This window comes from Bidens hawaiensis, unplaced genomic scaffold (genome assembly GCF_021521415.1).
Source record: "Bidens hawaiensis isolate Kalapana, Puna unplaced genomic scaffold, B.hawaiensis_p1.1 tig00019071_1, whole genome shotgun sequence".
NCBI classification, from domain to species: domain Eukaryota; kingdom Viridiplantae; phylum Streptophyta; class Magnoliopsida; order Asterales; family Asteraceae; genus Bidens; species Bidens hawaiensis.
Genome location: NW_027492892.1, coordinates 175,058 through 190,586, shown reverse-complemented (window position 1 = coordinate 190,586; position 15,529 = coordinate 175,058). Strand labels below are relative to the sequence as shown.

Below are 15,529 nucleotides of genomic sequence, written 5' to 3'. Positions count from 1 at the left end.
GTGAGCCTTTCTAAGACAGATCGGATGCCAATTGTCCATACTATTTTTGACGTTCCATGCTTGACTCACCTAGGAACAGCAGAAACCCATTGGCCATCATTGTGGCCGCACTAACCCCATTGAGTCCGGTTAGTGTACCCCCCCCCCCCCCCCCCCCGGTTTTTTATCTTAGTTGTGTAAATTTATCTGGCTGAAATTTTTTTTACGTAGTGTAAATTTATCTGTTTTTAAACATGAGGCCTTAAAATTTGAAGTCTTGTCATTTAACTAGAATGCAAAATGTAGCATGCTTGAAGTTAAAATGGACAAATGGTAATATATTTTTATTATTATGATTAATTAATAGTTATAAAAGGTCTGTTACATTTGTATGATGAGTTTGATTCAGTGAATCAACCAATCTGGTACACAGATTCGAGGCACGAATTTTTTTTATGCATATTGATAAGAGAGTATATTATTTATTATTATATTAAAAAAATATACTGATACAAGAAAAGAGGTGAGAGAAAGAGTGTGAAGAGGGAGGAGGTGATATCGCATGCATTTGTGGAGAAAACCATTGTGCATGCACTACTGATTTTATAATATTGTACCCATGTAAATGGGTTTGTCATTGCCGTTCATGAGTTACTTAGCTCGTAAGAAGTTTGAATTGAGACGAGCTCAAACTCGAGCTTTACTAGTATCACAAGCCAAACGAGTTTATTATTTACATAAATAAACATATTCGGTATATAGAATGCAATCCAGGCTAACTCAAATTCTCGTCATAAACCACCGTCTAGCTTATTGTTAAATATATTGCGAAACAATTTTATAACATAGAATCTTCATGTAGATACAAAATAATAATGTATCATTGATTTAAATTTGTATTTACTTGAAAAGTTTTCGCTCAACTTTTTAATGTTTTACAAGTTAAAGGTTCTGAATCTTCCAAATATAAAAGTGACATGAGTGTAGAAATTAGATACTTGTTTAAATTTCTAATTTTTTTATATGTGAATTTCTCATCAAAGATGTATATATCAAGTTAAATTTATTTAGTTATGCAACTTTAATTAGTTATTTATTTGACAGAAGATGACTCATGCCAGATGTGGGAAGTAATGGCTACAAAGATTACCCAAGTAGCGAAGGACACTCTCGGGGTTATGACTGGAAAGACGCGGAGGCATAAGGAGACGTGGTGGTGTAATGAGGTCGTCCAAGAAAAGATACGAGACAAACAAGGAAGTTTTAGGGAGTTTATGAGGTGCACGAATGAGGAAGAGCGAGTGGGATTGAAGGAGTCATACAAAAAGGCTAAAAGGGAGGCGAAGAAGGCAGTGTCAGAGGCAAAGAACACTACCTATAAACGGATGTATGAACATTTAGAAACATAAGAGGGGGATCATATGTTCAAGATTGCCAAAGCAAGGGAGCATAGAAGGAAAGACCTAGGGGCTGTGAAGTTTATAAAGAGTGAGGATGGGCAGGTACTAGTTAAAGAACAGGACATCAGATTAAGATGGAAAACCTATTTTCAGAACCTTTTCAACAGTGAGAGGGCCTACCAAGAAGAAAACGACAACACACGCCTACGACGACAACAACGGAATAATTGCTTCTGCTGACGTGTTACGCAGGAAGAGGTGAGGAATGCACTAAGGAGGATGGGAAGGGCTAAGGCAGTTGGCCCGGACAACATACCTATCGAGGTGTGGAAGTGCCTAGGGGAGGAAGGAGTTTTGTGGTTAACTACTGTGACATTTGTCAATTTCGGGTTATTTTATACTTGTATTCTTAATGTAAACACGACCCGTTTTGTATCCCGAACCTTTCGATATTATCAAAATGATGAATTGTATGTTAAATATTTGTTTTATAGTTGTTGGATAAAAAAAAACACCCTTTTCGGTTCTTAAAATTCCCCGAAAACGCTCAAAACGAACTCCAGAGACTAAAACTACCAAAATGGAGACTTGAATGACCCATTTGTAGTTTGTGTTTTCTTGGGTCTATAACCAACCCATTTTCATGAAACACCCTTTATGAAAGACCCATTCAACTTACCCTATATATACACACCCATCTTCTTCATTTGTGCTTGCTCATTTCTTCATTTCTCTCTCAAATTCTTGAATTCTAAGGTTGTTTTTCATAAGCTAATCTTTCATTTTAACTAACTTCTCAATACTTAAAGCTTGATGTTACAACATATATATAATATACACTCCTTGTTTACCTTCGGTCTTTCATTTCTCCGGTCTCGGCCGGTTGAAATGTCGGGCTAGTAAGGCAAGGTTACATGAAGGACTTTGTAGTCCTTGTTTATATATTTAACAAATCTAACCATATAACTTGTTATACTTGCTTAACTTCTACATATTTTAGTTTATTGTTCATATTTTTCAAGTTCCATGGTATTGGGTATGTGGTGACTAGCCTCGGTTTCATCCTGAGTTGAGAACCGAACCAAAAACCGAAATTTTGTTTAAAAGCATTATTGTTAACTTTTTGAATGTAAAATTTGAGTATTATTATTTATAAGTTATTTTACAAGTTCCATGGTAATTGGGTATGTGGTAACCATCCTCGGTCTTATTCCGAGTCAAGGACCGAACCAAAAACCGAACTTTTGTTTAAAAGCTTTATTGTTAACTTTTTGAATGTAAAACTTGAGTATTATTATTTATAAGTTATTTTACAAGTTCCATGGTAATTGGGTATGTGGTAACCATCCTCGGTCTTATTCCGAGTCAAGGACTGAACCAAAAACCGAACTAAACCGAGTTCACTCGCTTAAGACACACAAGTGTGTTTTTAGCCACCAAAACTCATATTTTTCTTCAAGATTATATTTTAAATCAATTTTAGTTAGTTTCTAAACATACTTGGCATGTCGGTAACCAACTTGATCTTATAACAAGTTCGAACTGATAAGGTCGTATACTTGCTTAACGAACGTTAAGGTTCTTCACAATAGAACTACATACTTGGTGAAGTCTATTTTGATTTTATTGAGTTATCTCATAACATTTATTATTTTGGGAAGTTAACTGTGAGCTTGGTCAATTATCAAGTCTCGAACCGACAAACCCGAACAATCGTTTAAACCTCGTCTTGGTATTCTTATAACCAAGGGTTTTGCAATATCGCATTTTAACCCACATTATTACTTAACATAGGTTGAGTAAAAAAAGAAAAAAACTAATGAATAGAATACCGAGACCCGGTTTCGAGTAAACTTATTTTACAAAACTCGTTTCTTTAATTTCTCAAATATTTACATTTTAAATCCTAAACTTTATTTATTTACTTTATTTGTCATGTATTTTATTTTAAACCCTTCCAAGACTACCTACTAACACAAGACCCGTTTAATATAGGTCTTGCTCGTTAAACCGATCTCTCCGATTATTCACGACACTATCTTTCAAGTTACTTGTTAATGTGAGTACTCTTTCATCCCCCGTTTTCCATCTTTCATTTTGGGGGTGGCATTGCATACTTATTCAAATTCAAATGATTTATACTTGAGTCTTAAACCACAACACGTATTGTATATGTTTACTTAAATAAATGCTCGATTTGGTGTTATATGCTTTACATAATTATGTGCAAATTCTTGAATGCTAAGGCGGGTAGCCTCATCAAAGTATGATCATACGTTAATTCCGAGTATATATGGTATCCCCATATAGAAAAGTGTCGTCAATGTATTATTATTGATGATTTCATTATTGTCGTCAATGTATTCTTATTGACGGTTTTATTATCTAAATTGTTGCTATTATTTATTGTTTTCATATACTAGTTGTGGATTTCATACTATATACTTATTGTCCAAAACTATGAAAATTGCTCACCAACCTTCGTGTTGACAAACTCTATTTTATGCAATGTTACAGGTTTGATGTTAGCTTTTTTGGATTACTTGAAGAAACTTATTATCTAGGCTTTAGGATATTAGAAAATAAAAGAACAAGTTATTTGTTTATCTATCTATTTGGCATTTTGTATGAACAATTGTTGTGTTATTTATGATGATTTGGATTTAAATGAGTTGTTTAAATATTGTAACTTTATAGTGTCATTGTGCAATGAGCAATCATGTCGCGCCTCGACGTTTCCGCCTTCATTGGTCGGGGTGTGACAACTACTCTATTCAATAGTATCTTCAAGTCCGGTAAGATGCCAGATCAATGGAGGAGCAGCGTCGTAGTACCTATTTATAAGAACAAAGGAGACGCCCAATGTTGTGGGAACTACAGAGGCATCAAGCTACTAAGTCATACTATGAAGCTATGGGAAAGAGTTATAGAGACAAGAATTAGACGGGAACCCCAGGTTACAGTGAACCAATTTGGTTTCATGCCTGGGCGGTCTACTACAGAGGGAATACACCTCCTAAGAAGACTCATGGAAAAGTATAGGGAGAAGAAGCGTGATCTACATATGGTGTTCATTGACCTAGAAAAGGCGTAAGACAATGTGCCACGTTGACTGCTTTGGGATAGCCTTGAGGGCAGAGGGGTCCCATGGAAATATATAGAGATGATTATGGATATGTATGCCAACACTACAACAAGTGTGCGTGCGCCTTTGGGGGATACTGACTTATTCCCGGTGGAGGTAGGCCTTCATCAAGGCTTAGCATTCAGCCCGTTCCTTTTCGCAATAATCATGGACGAGTTGTCAAAGTCAATTCATGTGACATTCGTCAATTTCGGGTCTTGTTTGTATTCGTTTTTGTATTTGTTTATTATGTAAACCGACCCGATTTGTAAACCGAAGCTTATGTTATAATCAAAATGATGGATTTATGTTACAATATTGTTTCACACTTGTTGGGTCTTGAAAACATCCTATTTTTATTTTTATTATTTATTTATTTTGTTGTTTTGTGTTTTTGTCTTGATCCATTTTGCATGAAAACTCTTGTGTCTCACACCCATATTTAACCACCAACATTACCCTATATACACACCACCTTTCCTCTTCATTTTCCCTTGCTACAACTCCAAAAAAAAAAACTCTCTCAAACATCAAAGATTCAAGGTTATTTTCTTAAGTGTTCTTGAAGGTTTTAGTCTTTCATCTTAATTAGTTTATGTAGCCTTATTAATACTTGTTTATGGTTGTGCAACATATATATAATATACACCCCTTGTTTACCTTTGGTAGTTACTTCTCCGATTCCGGTCGTGAGGTTTCAGACCTCATAAGGCAAGGCTTCATGGAGGATTCGTGTCCTTGATATATATACATCTATATAACTTGTTCATGCATATTAATCTTGCTTATTTTAGTTTGTTGGTCATGTTTACAAGTTCCATGGTTATGGGTTTTTAAGAGTCTATGCTTCGGTTTAACCGTAAATAGCTCTAAACCGTAAACCGAACTTTGTTACTAGTTTTGTTAAATAATTGTTTAAACATACTTATTGTTAGATCTAAGTTTCTAAAATCATTTTTACAAATTCTATGGTTATGGGTTTGTAGAATCTTACCTCGGTCTTAACCCGAAACACGATCCGAACCGAAAACCGAACTTTTGTTTAAAGACTTTATTGTTAACTTTTGGTTGTAAAACTTAAAGTATTTTTTTATTTGTACATTATTATACAAGTTCTTTAGTGTTTGGACATGTGGAAACCAAATCGATTCTTACCCGCTTAAGACACACAAGTGTGTTTTTTTTAGCCATCAAGACTTGTATATTTCTTTAAAAATAGTTACAAATTGATTTTTAAATATTTTCTTAAGTACTTGGAAATGTTGGATCCAACTTGATCTCAAAACAAAGTTTGGACCGACAAAACCGAACACTTGCTTAACGTGCGTTGTTAGTTCTAAAACAATGGAACTACATACTTGGTTAAGTCTTATTAAATTTTATTGAGTTATCTTATAACATTCAATATTTTGGAAAGTTGACTTTGGGTTTGACCAATTATCAAGACCCGAACCGACAACCCAAACACTCGATAAAAAAACCGTTTTAGTATATTTATTTCAAAGGGATTTGCATTCTTGCATTTTACCCACCTTATTACTTAACATAGGTTGAGTAAATATTAAGGTTAGATACTTTAACCCGGTTTCGAGCAAACTTACATTTTTAAAGGGTTATTATTATAAATTCTTAAATAGTTACATTTTAAACCTTGAACTTTCATTTCTCAACATTTATGTTGTTTAAAGACCTTCAAGACAACCTTTCTAAATTCAAGACTTCCTTTCTTTTTAGGCATTGTGCGTTAAACTCGTCGTTCCGACAAATCTCCAAATTATCATCTTTCAAGTTTACTACTTGAAGGTGAGTACTTCATACCCCATTTTCCATCTTTTATTTTGGGGGTGACATTTCATACTTATTCAACAAAATGATTTATATTTGAATCTTAAACCACAAACGTAGTTGTATACTTTACCTAAATAATTGCTCGATTTGGTGTTCTATGCTTATATGCCTATGTGTTTATCGCTTTTGGTTGGTGGAACTATAAAATCCTAGATTATTTGGCATCCCCTTATAGCAAGGTGTCATTAACGTAATGCAATTAACGATAACTATAAAATCCTAGACTATTTGGCATCCCCTTATAGCTAGGTGTCGCTAATGTGTTTAGCGATATCTATTTATCCAAATTACCACTTTTATTTATCGTTTCGTATGCAAGTTTTGTGGCTATCTTTATTATATACTAATATGATTAAACTTATGAATTGTTCACCAACCTTTGTGTTGACAAACTTTATTATATGAAATGTTGCAGGTTTGCATTTTGGTTGATTTATGAATGTGAAGAAAACGACATCAAAGACCTTAGGATATTAGTAAAAAATGAACAATATCAACTTTGCCATATTTTGTGATATCTTGTTTATGGTTATTTTATGGATAATTGTTATGTGACATTTTCGATGTTGTGAAATGAAATGAGTTTATTAAATACTGTCACTTTAATTAGTGTCATGTGCTTATGGACAATCGTTACACCTCAGCATGTTCCGCCGCCTTTGGTCGGGGTGTGACAATTCAGGAGACAATCCCTTGGTGCATGATGTTCGCATACGATATTGTCTTAGTGGCTGAGAAAAAACAAGATTTGAACATGAGGTTAGAGGAGTGGTGAGCAGCTTTAGAAAATAAAGGTTTAAGGATTAGTCGCTCAAAGACCGAGTATCTCCATTGTAACTTTGGCGGAGAAACGATGATGAGGAGATCCAGATCACCATCGAAGACCAAGTGGTTCCGCGGGTAACGAAGTTCAAATATCTAGGATCGTTTGTCCAGAGTGACAGGGAAATAGATAGTGACGTGGCCCACCGTGTCCAAGTTGGATGGAGTAAATGGAGGGCAGCTACAGGAGTTTTGTGCAACAAGAGATTCCTAAACAGGCTAAAGGGTAAATTTTATAGGGTCGCGGTTAGACCGGCAATGTTATATGGAACAGACTGCTGGGTCATCAAGAAGTCACATGCGCGTAAGCTAGAGGTAGCAGAAATGAGAATGCTAAGGTGGATGTGTGGGCACACACGATTGGACCGAATAAGAAATGATGTTTTCCGAGAGAGATTAAGGTTGCTAACATTTCAGATAAGATAAGAGAAGGGAGATTGAGATGGTTTGGACATGTGAAGATAAGAGAGACGACGGCTCCTGTCCGATCTGTAGAAAATATTAGTATAGAGGGGAGGAGGGATAGAGGACGTCCCAAATTAACTGGGCTGAGAGGATTAAGCATGATTTGCTAGATTTGCACCTCTCCGAGGACATGGTCGAGATAGGAATTCTTGGAGACGTAGGATTAAGGCTAAGGACTTTTAGGAGAAACGTAGAGTTTTGATTATAACTCTATCATAGGGGTGTTTCTTTACCTTATTTCGAGTGAAAAACGATATATTACTACAATACCCTATCCTCAAATTAGTATTTATAACACATATTTAGTATTCATTCCTAATATCACTATTATTATTGATCTATTCCCATATCTAGTACAACTATTATTACTATAACACATATTTAGTATTCATTATTAATATCACTATTATTATTATTATTATTATTACTATAACACATATTTAGTATTGATCTATTTATTATAATATCACTATTATTGATCTATTCATTACTAATATCACTATTATTACTATAACACATATGTAGTATTCACTACTAATATAACGATTATTATTGATCCCACACATATGGTTTTCGAGACAGGGGTGTGACATTTGTCAATTTCGGGTTATTTTATACTTGTATACTTAATGTAAACCCGACCCGTTTTGTATCCCGAACCTTTCAATATTATCAAAATGATGAATTGTATGTTAAATATTTGTTTTATAGTTGTTGGATAAAAAAAACACCCTTTTCGGTTCTTAAAATTCCCCGAAAACGCTCAAAACGAACTCCAGGGACTAAAACTACCAAAATGGAGACTTGAAGGACCCATTTGTAGTTTGTGCTTTCTTGGGTCTATAACCAACCCATTTTCATGAAACACTCTTTATGAAAGACCCATTCAACTTACCCTATATATACACACCCATCTTCTTCATTTGTACTTGCTCATTTCTTCATTTATCTCTCAAATTCTTGAATTCTAAGGTTGTTCTTCATAAGCTAATCTTTCATTTTAACTAACTTCTCAATACTTAAAGCTTGATTTTACAACATATATATAATATACACTCCTTGTTTACCTTCGGTCTTTCATTTCTCCGGTCTCGGACGGTTGAAATGTCAGGCTAGTAAGGCAAGGTTACATGGAGGACTTTGTAGTCCTTGTTTATATATTTAACAAATCTAACCATATAACTTGTTATACTTGCTTAACTTCTACATATTTTAGTTTATTGTTCATATTTTTCAAGTTCCATGGTACTGGGTATGTGGTGACTAGCCTCGGTTTCATCCCGAGTTGAGAACCGAACCAAAACCCGAACTTTTGTTTAAAAGCATTATTGTTAACTTTTTGAATGTAAAACTTGAGTATTATTATTTATAATTATTTTACAAGTTCCATGGTAATTGGTTATGTGGTAACCATCATCGGTCTTATTCCGAGTCAAGGACCGAACCAAAAACCGAACTTTTGTTTAAAAGCTTTATTTTTAACTTTTTGAATGTAAAACTTGAGTATTATTATTTATAAGTTATTTTACAAGTTCCATGGTAATTGGGTATGTGGTAACCATCCTCGGTCTTATTCCGAGTCAAGGACCGAACTAAACCGAGTTCACTCGCTTAAGACACACAAGTGTGTTTTTAGCCACCAAAACTCATATTTTTCTTCAAGATTATATTTTAAATCAATTTAGTTAGCTTCTAAACATACTTGGCATGTCAGTAACCAACTTGATCTTATAACAAGTTCGAACCGATATGGTCGTATACTCGCTTAACGAACGTTAAGGTTCTTCACAATAGAACTACATACTTGGTTAAGTCTATTTTGATTTTATTGAGTTATCTCATAACATTTATTATTTTGGGAAGTTAACTGTGAGCTTGGTCAATTATCAAGTCTCGAACCAACAAACCCGAACACTCGTTTAAACCTCGTCTTGGTATTCTTATAACCAAGGGTTTTGCAATATCGCATTTTAACCCACATTATTACTTAACATAGGTTGAGTAAAAAAAAGAAAAAAACTAATGAATAGAATACCGAGACCCCGGTTTCGAGTAAACTTATTTTACAAAACTCGTTTCTTTAATTTCTCAAATATTTACATTTTAAATCATAAACTTTATTTATTTACTTTATTTATCATGTATTTTATTTTAAACCCTTCCAAGACTACCTACTAACACGAGACCCGTTTAATATAGGTTTTGCTCATTAAACCGATCTCTCCGATTATTCACGACACTATCTTTCAAGTTACTTGTTAATGTGAGTACTTTTTCATCCCCTGTTTTCCATCTTTCGTTTTGGGGGTGGCATTGCATACTTATTCAAATTCAAATGATTTATACTTGAGTCTTAAACCACAACACGTATTGTATATGTTTACTTAAATAAATGCTCGGTTTGGTGTTATATGCTTTACATGATTATGTGCAAATTCTTGAATGCTAAGGCGGGTAGCCTCTTGAATGCTAAGGCGGGTAGCCTCATCAAAGTATGATCATACGTTAATTCCGAGTATATATGGCATCCCCATATAGAAAGGTGTCGTCAATGTATTCTTATTGACGGTTCGTCAATGTATTCTTATTGACGGTTTTATTATCTAAATTGTTGCTATTATTTATTGTTTTCATATATTAGTTGTGGATTTCATACTATATACTTATTGTCCAAAACTATGAAAATTGCTCACCAACCTTCGTGTTGACAAACTCTATTTTATGCAATGTTACAGGTTTGATGTTAGCTTGATTGGATTACTTGAAGAAACTTATTATCTTGGCTTTAGGATATTAGAAAATAAAAGAACAAGTTATTTGTTTATCTATCTATTTGGCATTTTGTATGAACAATTGTTGTGTTATTTATGATGATATGGATTTAAATGAGTTGTTTAAATATTGTAACTTTATAGTGTCATTGTGCAATGAGCAATCATGTCGCGCCTCGACGTTTCCGCCTTCAATGGTCGGGGTGTGACAAGGGGTCTCTCTGGAAGCAACCTCTCTATCCTTTGGGATGGAGGTACGGTTTGCCTACATCCCATCCTCCCCAGACACTGCTAACAGCTTTGATATTGGTGGGATTTATACTGGGTATGGTTGTTGTTGTTTAGGGTATTACAAAATAAGTATGCTAGTCCAAAGATCATTGGATACCGAACATTTGTGAACATGGTTAAGATTCTAACCCAAAACCAAAGATTAAATATTCAAAGGTTTTAGAAGAATCATGCAGTCGGCTGAAATTATTATTTTTTTATATATTTTTACAAGTATTCAATCTCATCACATAATAATTTACAAAATTATATTTTTGACTAGAAAAAATTATACAATACTCGAGCGAATAAGGTAAAGAGGACCATAAAAGAAAATGGTTTGTAATTAGTAACAGATCCGAAAGTGTGAATAAAGTCTTATATTATATATCATCATATATAGTATAGTTTTGCTATTTTACCTATTTGTCTGTTTAAATAGAAATAGTAAAATCATCTATAACAAACCATAAAATTGATCATGTATTAATGACATGGCTGTTGATGTGAAGAAGGGTTAAAATCTATGGAAATGGTTAAGACAAGCAGATATCATATCCACAATAGCATGTAGTTAGTAACCCACATTGGCAATGGCGTTCAAAGCTTCTAGCCTTCTAAGATAAGGAATGGAATTCAGTAACTCTATATTTCTTATTAAACTTAAAACGATTACAATAAAATGACAGATAAACGGGCAACAAGCTACACCGCACAAAAGATTGAATATCATAAAACTTGTTGCAAGCATCATCTCGTTTTTCTTTTTCCTGAGGTCATATGAGATTGATTATTTCACACTTTTACCCAGGGCCACCTATGAGAACTCCTTAAATTTTTTGGGCCTGAGACTAGTAAAAAACGGAACCCTAAAATTGCGTTCTCAATTATGTAATAGATAATTTGACAATTTTACCAATAATTAAAGTTGTCTTTCAAAAATCTAAAACAAACAAATAATGATAAACATGTTACTAAATTGACTCATATAAAACATAAATGAAAGTTTTTTTTCTATAAAAAATAATCATTAATTGTGGAAATTGAACCATGACTTTGTTTCTATAATATAGAACACTTTCTATTCAACTAAGGAGTCATTTTTTAGGCTTTTATGTTAAACCAAAATTATATATAAAATAAAAATTTTATTTTTTAACAATTATGGGCCTCTCGGAAGAGTGGACCGGGTCAGTTGCCCTCCCTTGGGCCGGGCCTGCTTTTACCTTGTTGACACAACTCAAAAGTGCTCTTTAAACCCTCGTGACATTCTACCGCATAAAGATATGTATTGACGTATCCTATAGCGTCCAATAACCCCTTACTATTGTATTACTCGTAACCACTTTGATCACCATGAGATCCCTTGATCAGCAATGACCCATTCCCCTCCTCATACAATCGGCTAAATTTCTCCCAGACTTCACAGAAAACCGATTCACCTCGCTCGTTGGCTCCAGTCTTGTCTTACTTATTGGCTTTCATTTATCTAAAGGGCGTTTAAACATAGGGGTATCAATCGTGTCATGTTGGCGGGTTATCGGGTTAATTGGTTTCGGGTTGGCGTGTCGAGATTCTTCAACCCTAACCCAACCCATATATTTATTCGTGTCGGGTCGTGTCGACCATTTAAATTCGTGTCGTGTTCGGGTTGTGTTTCGGGTCAACCCATTTTACGTTCATTTACGAATATGATTAATATCTAGTGGCTTAATATTAACCTAGACAATAAATTACTCTTATTCATATAAAGCATTTTAACAATTTTGTGATAGATCTAATTGTTTTTGTCAATTTATCTCTCATTTCCAATTAAAAAACTTAGGTTCATATATTTTGCTTAAGATAAGAATAACGAATGGAGATAATAAGAAAATATATGGTTAAGACTAATAAAATATAAATAATAGAAGTAAAGAGTGGACAAAAATATTTAAAAAGTAATTAATTTAATTTATAAAAATTAATAGATATATGACAAATTATAAATCAAAGTATTTAACTTTTAAATTTAATACTTTTTATCTCTAAAATCAAAATATTAACTTCTATAAAATTATTAAACGGGTTAATAGGTCAACCCATTTTTTTACGGGTCGGGTTCGGGTTGACCCATTTTTTAGACGGGCCGGGTTCGGGTTGACCTATTTAAGAAAACGGATCGTGTCAGCCAATCCAAAACCTATATTTTTTCGTGTCAGGTTTCGGGTCAGAATTGACAGCCCTATTTAAACCTCAAAAGGATATATATGTATTAAATCTCTCTTTATTCAAAAAGTACATAACAAACACTATCACCGTGTTATATGGTAAAAAAAATAAATTAAAATAAAAAATGTCACCGGTTACTTAAAAACATACATCTGTTTTTCTCAAAAGAGCTACACGTTTTGCACTTATCCATCTCCTCGATTCGTCAATTACATCTTCTTCATCATTTGCTCTCAATCAAGCAAACGTAGATTCTTATTATTCTATCTCCATATATTCAAGTAAGATTCTTCTATAATCGTAGCACTTGATTTGATTTGAAACTGGGGGGGGGGGGGGTTGTTTGATTTTGATCTTAGGGTTACTATGTTTTTTAATTTGCATTAACATTAAGTTTGGTTTTCAGTTTGTGGGTTTTGTATGCTTAATTCTGAATTGTTAGCTTTGTAATTATCTAAACCAGATTTCATAATCCTATTTTATCTGCTGCATATTAAGCTACGTAACAAACTTCATAATCCTATTACTTTTATTTGAAACCTGTTTATTCAGCAACTAGAGGCCTAGCAAACTTGGTGGGTCGGGTCAGAACGGGTTCTAAGCAAAATGAGTTACAGTCAAAATGGGCCGTTTTTAAAAAAGTACCCATCCACCGGGTGGGTTAAAATGGCCCGTTTTAAAAAAAAAGCAACCCACCCCCGGGTTAAAATGACTTGTTTAGAAAATATGTACCCGCCCGTCTCCAGTATGGGTTAAAATGAGTCCTTAACTCCTTATAGGAAAAAGTACCCACCCCACCACAACACCAGCCCCAGGATAAAATCAGTAGTTATAGGGAAAAAATATACCTGCAGCGGCGGCCCACCCCACTGGCGGTGACGGTAGTAGAGTTGCGGCGATGGCAATGGGGTAGCGATGGCGGTGAAGTCTCGTTGGTGGTGGTGGAATGTCGGTGCCAGTGGTGGTGGTGGTGTCGACAAGCAGGTGGAGAGAAATAATGGTTACGAGTAGGTACTAAGTTAGCTGTTTTGACCCGTTGACTAATTTAAGGTGATTCATTTTTACCCATTGACTAATTCAAGGTGACCTAAGTTAGCACATATTACAATTTAGTCTTGTCCAAATCAACCCATTATTTGAACAATGGATCATAATTGCCACCTATAATTACGTGTTGAACTTATTTTTATAAATGCTGCAGATTATTATGTGTATCGACTATCGAATACGCATTCTGCAGTTTCAAAAACATGCAGTTTACTTTGATGTTGTAGTGTAAATTCTGTAGTTTATATATTATACGTATGTTAAAAAGTGTGTTCTGTTTTATTTTTTACATCTGTCACTTGTGTAAGACTACAAAGTTGTTAAAATTTAAAAGTAAACGAGCTGGTTCGAGCTCAAAAGTTTAGCCTGTTAAGAATGAGGCGACTGAGGCTCGCTTTAAATTGGCTTGTTTGTAAATGATCTGAGCCTCCTGAGCCTAGGTGAGCTTGTTTGTTGGCTTGCTCATTAGCTGGCATGTTTAAATTAAAGCCCAAATTTTAATTGATAAAAATTCTATACACTTTAGTTTATAAATTCATTGTGTGTTGTTGAAAATATTATTTTTTGTTTTTATATGTATCCATATGTATAAAATGCACGAATAAGGTTTTTGTTTGATTTTTCTTTTTTAAATTAAACGAGCTTTTGAGCTTGGCTAGCCATGTTCAAGATCAACATTCAGCTCGTTATGATAATCGAGTCGAGTTGGCTAGGCTCGGCTTGGTTGGTTCACCACTCTAGTTAATCCAAATTCATTATAGAAGACTTATAAAACACTTTTGATTCATTTATTGTTTTATGTGCTAGGGTTTTAACTTTCAAGACTTAACAATATGGAAGCTACAGGGGAGGCAGAATTAGGTGGCTTATTGAATAAAATTCAGCCGCCACGCCTCGAAGACGCGGGCCTGGAGGATTGTGCTCTTCCACCGGACTCCATACAAGAAGCCTTCCTCAAGGCCGCCAGTGCTGTACGGTCCCGCATCTTCCCCGCCACCTCAGACAATGAATCTGAAGGAGAATGTGTCAACGACCCCTGGCCCGGAAACGGACCTTCGGGCGATAAACTTGTTGGAATCACATCCGAGGGTGGTCAATCGGGAAGCTGTGTACCAAAGAAAGGCGGTGAGGTGCCTGCGGTGAGCGGAGATGAGGTGGTGGTGGGCGGCAGGGAGGGAATGGCAGATAAGGTGGTGGGACCGGAGGTGCCGGATGAGGCGGAGAAATCGTGTGTTGATGGATTACAAGGGTTGAAGATTAAAGAGAGGAAGGTTGATGGTGAAATCAAAAGTAAGGAGGCTGAAAGTAATGGTGAAGCAAATGAGGATGGTGAAGAAGATGAGAGAAGACCAGCATTGACTGAAGTTTGTATATGATTAGAGCATGTTTGCTTTATGCTTGTTGTAGTTGTAATGTTTTGCATCTGTTTTATGCAGTGGATTGAATATCTTAGAACCATTTTTAATGTAATGCTGAAGTTTGTGATAGTAAAACAAATGCAATTTGGATGAAATGATAATGATCATGTTCAAATATCATGGATTTGTAGTGATTGATCAGGAGATAGTAAGGAAGATATCAGGGTTGAAGTC

The 15,529-nt window shown here is 34.8% G+C and overlaps 1 protein-coding gene across 1 annotated transcript; it reads left to right on the top strand.

Annotated features, from left to right (window-relative positions):
• Window positions 1-13,080: 13,080 nt before the first annotated feature.
• Window positions 13,081-15,448, top strand: LOC143557583 (uncharacterized). Its single transcript, XM_077046622.1, has 3 exons — window positions 13,081-13,171; window positions 14,745-15,301; window positions 15,374-15,448. Exons 2-3 carry the CDS (start codon window positions 14,771-14,773, stop codon window positions 15,446-15,448), a joined length of 606 nt encoding a protein of 201 aa, XP_076902737.1. The 5' UTR covers window positions 13,081-13,171; window positions 14,745-14,770.
• Window positions 15,449-15,529: the final 81 nt, after the last annotated feature.

Bases quoted from the DNA above. Each gene is read 5' to 3' on its own strand.
- LOC143557583 (XM_077046622.1), top strand. From the start codon at position 14,771: ATGGAAGCTACAGGGGAGGCAGAATTAGGTGGCTTATTGAATAAAATT. The intron at 15,302-15,373 runs GTTTGTATATGA...TGTTTTATGCAG, and splicing joins GAAGACCAGCATTGACTGAA to TGGATTGAATATCTTAGAAC.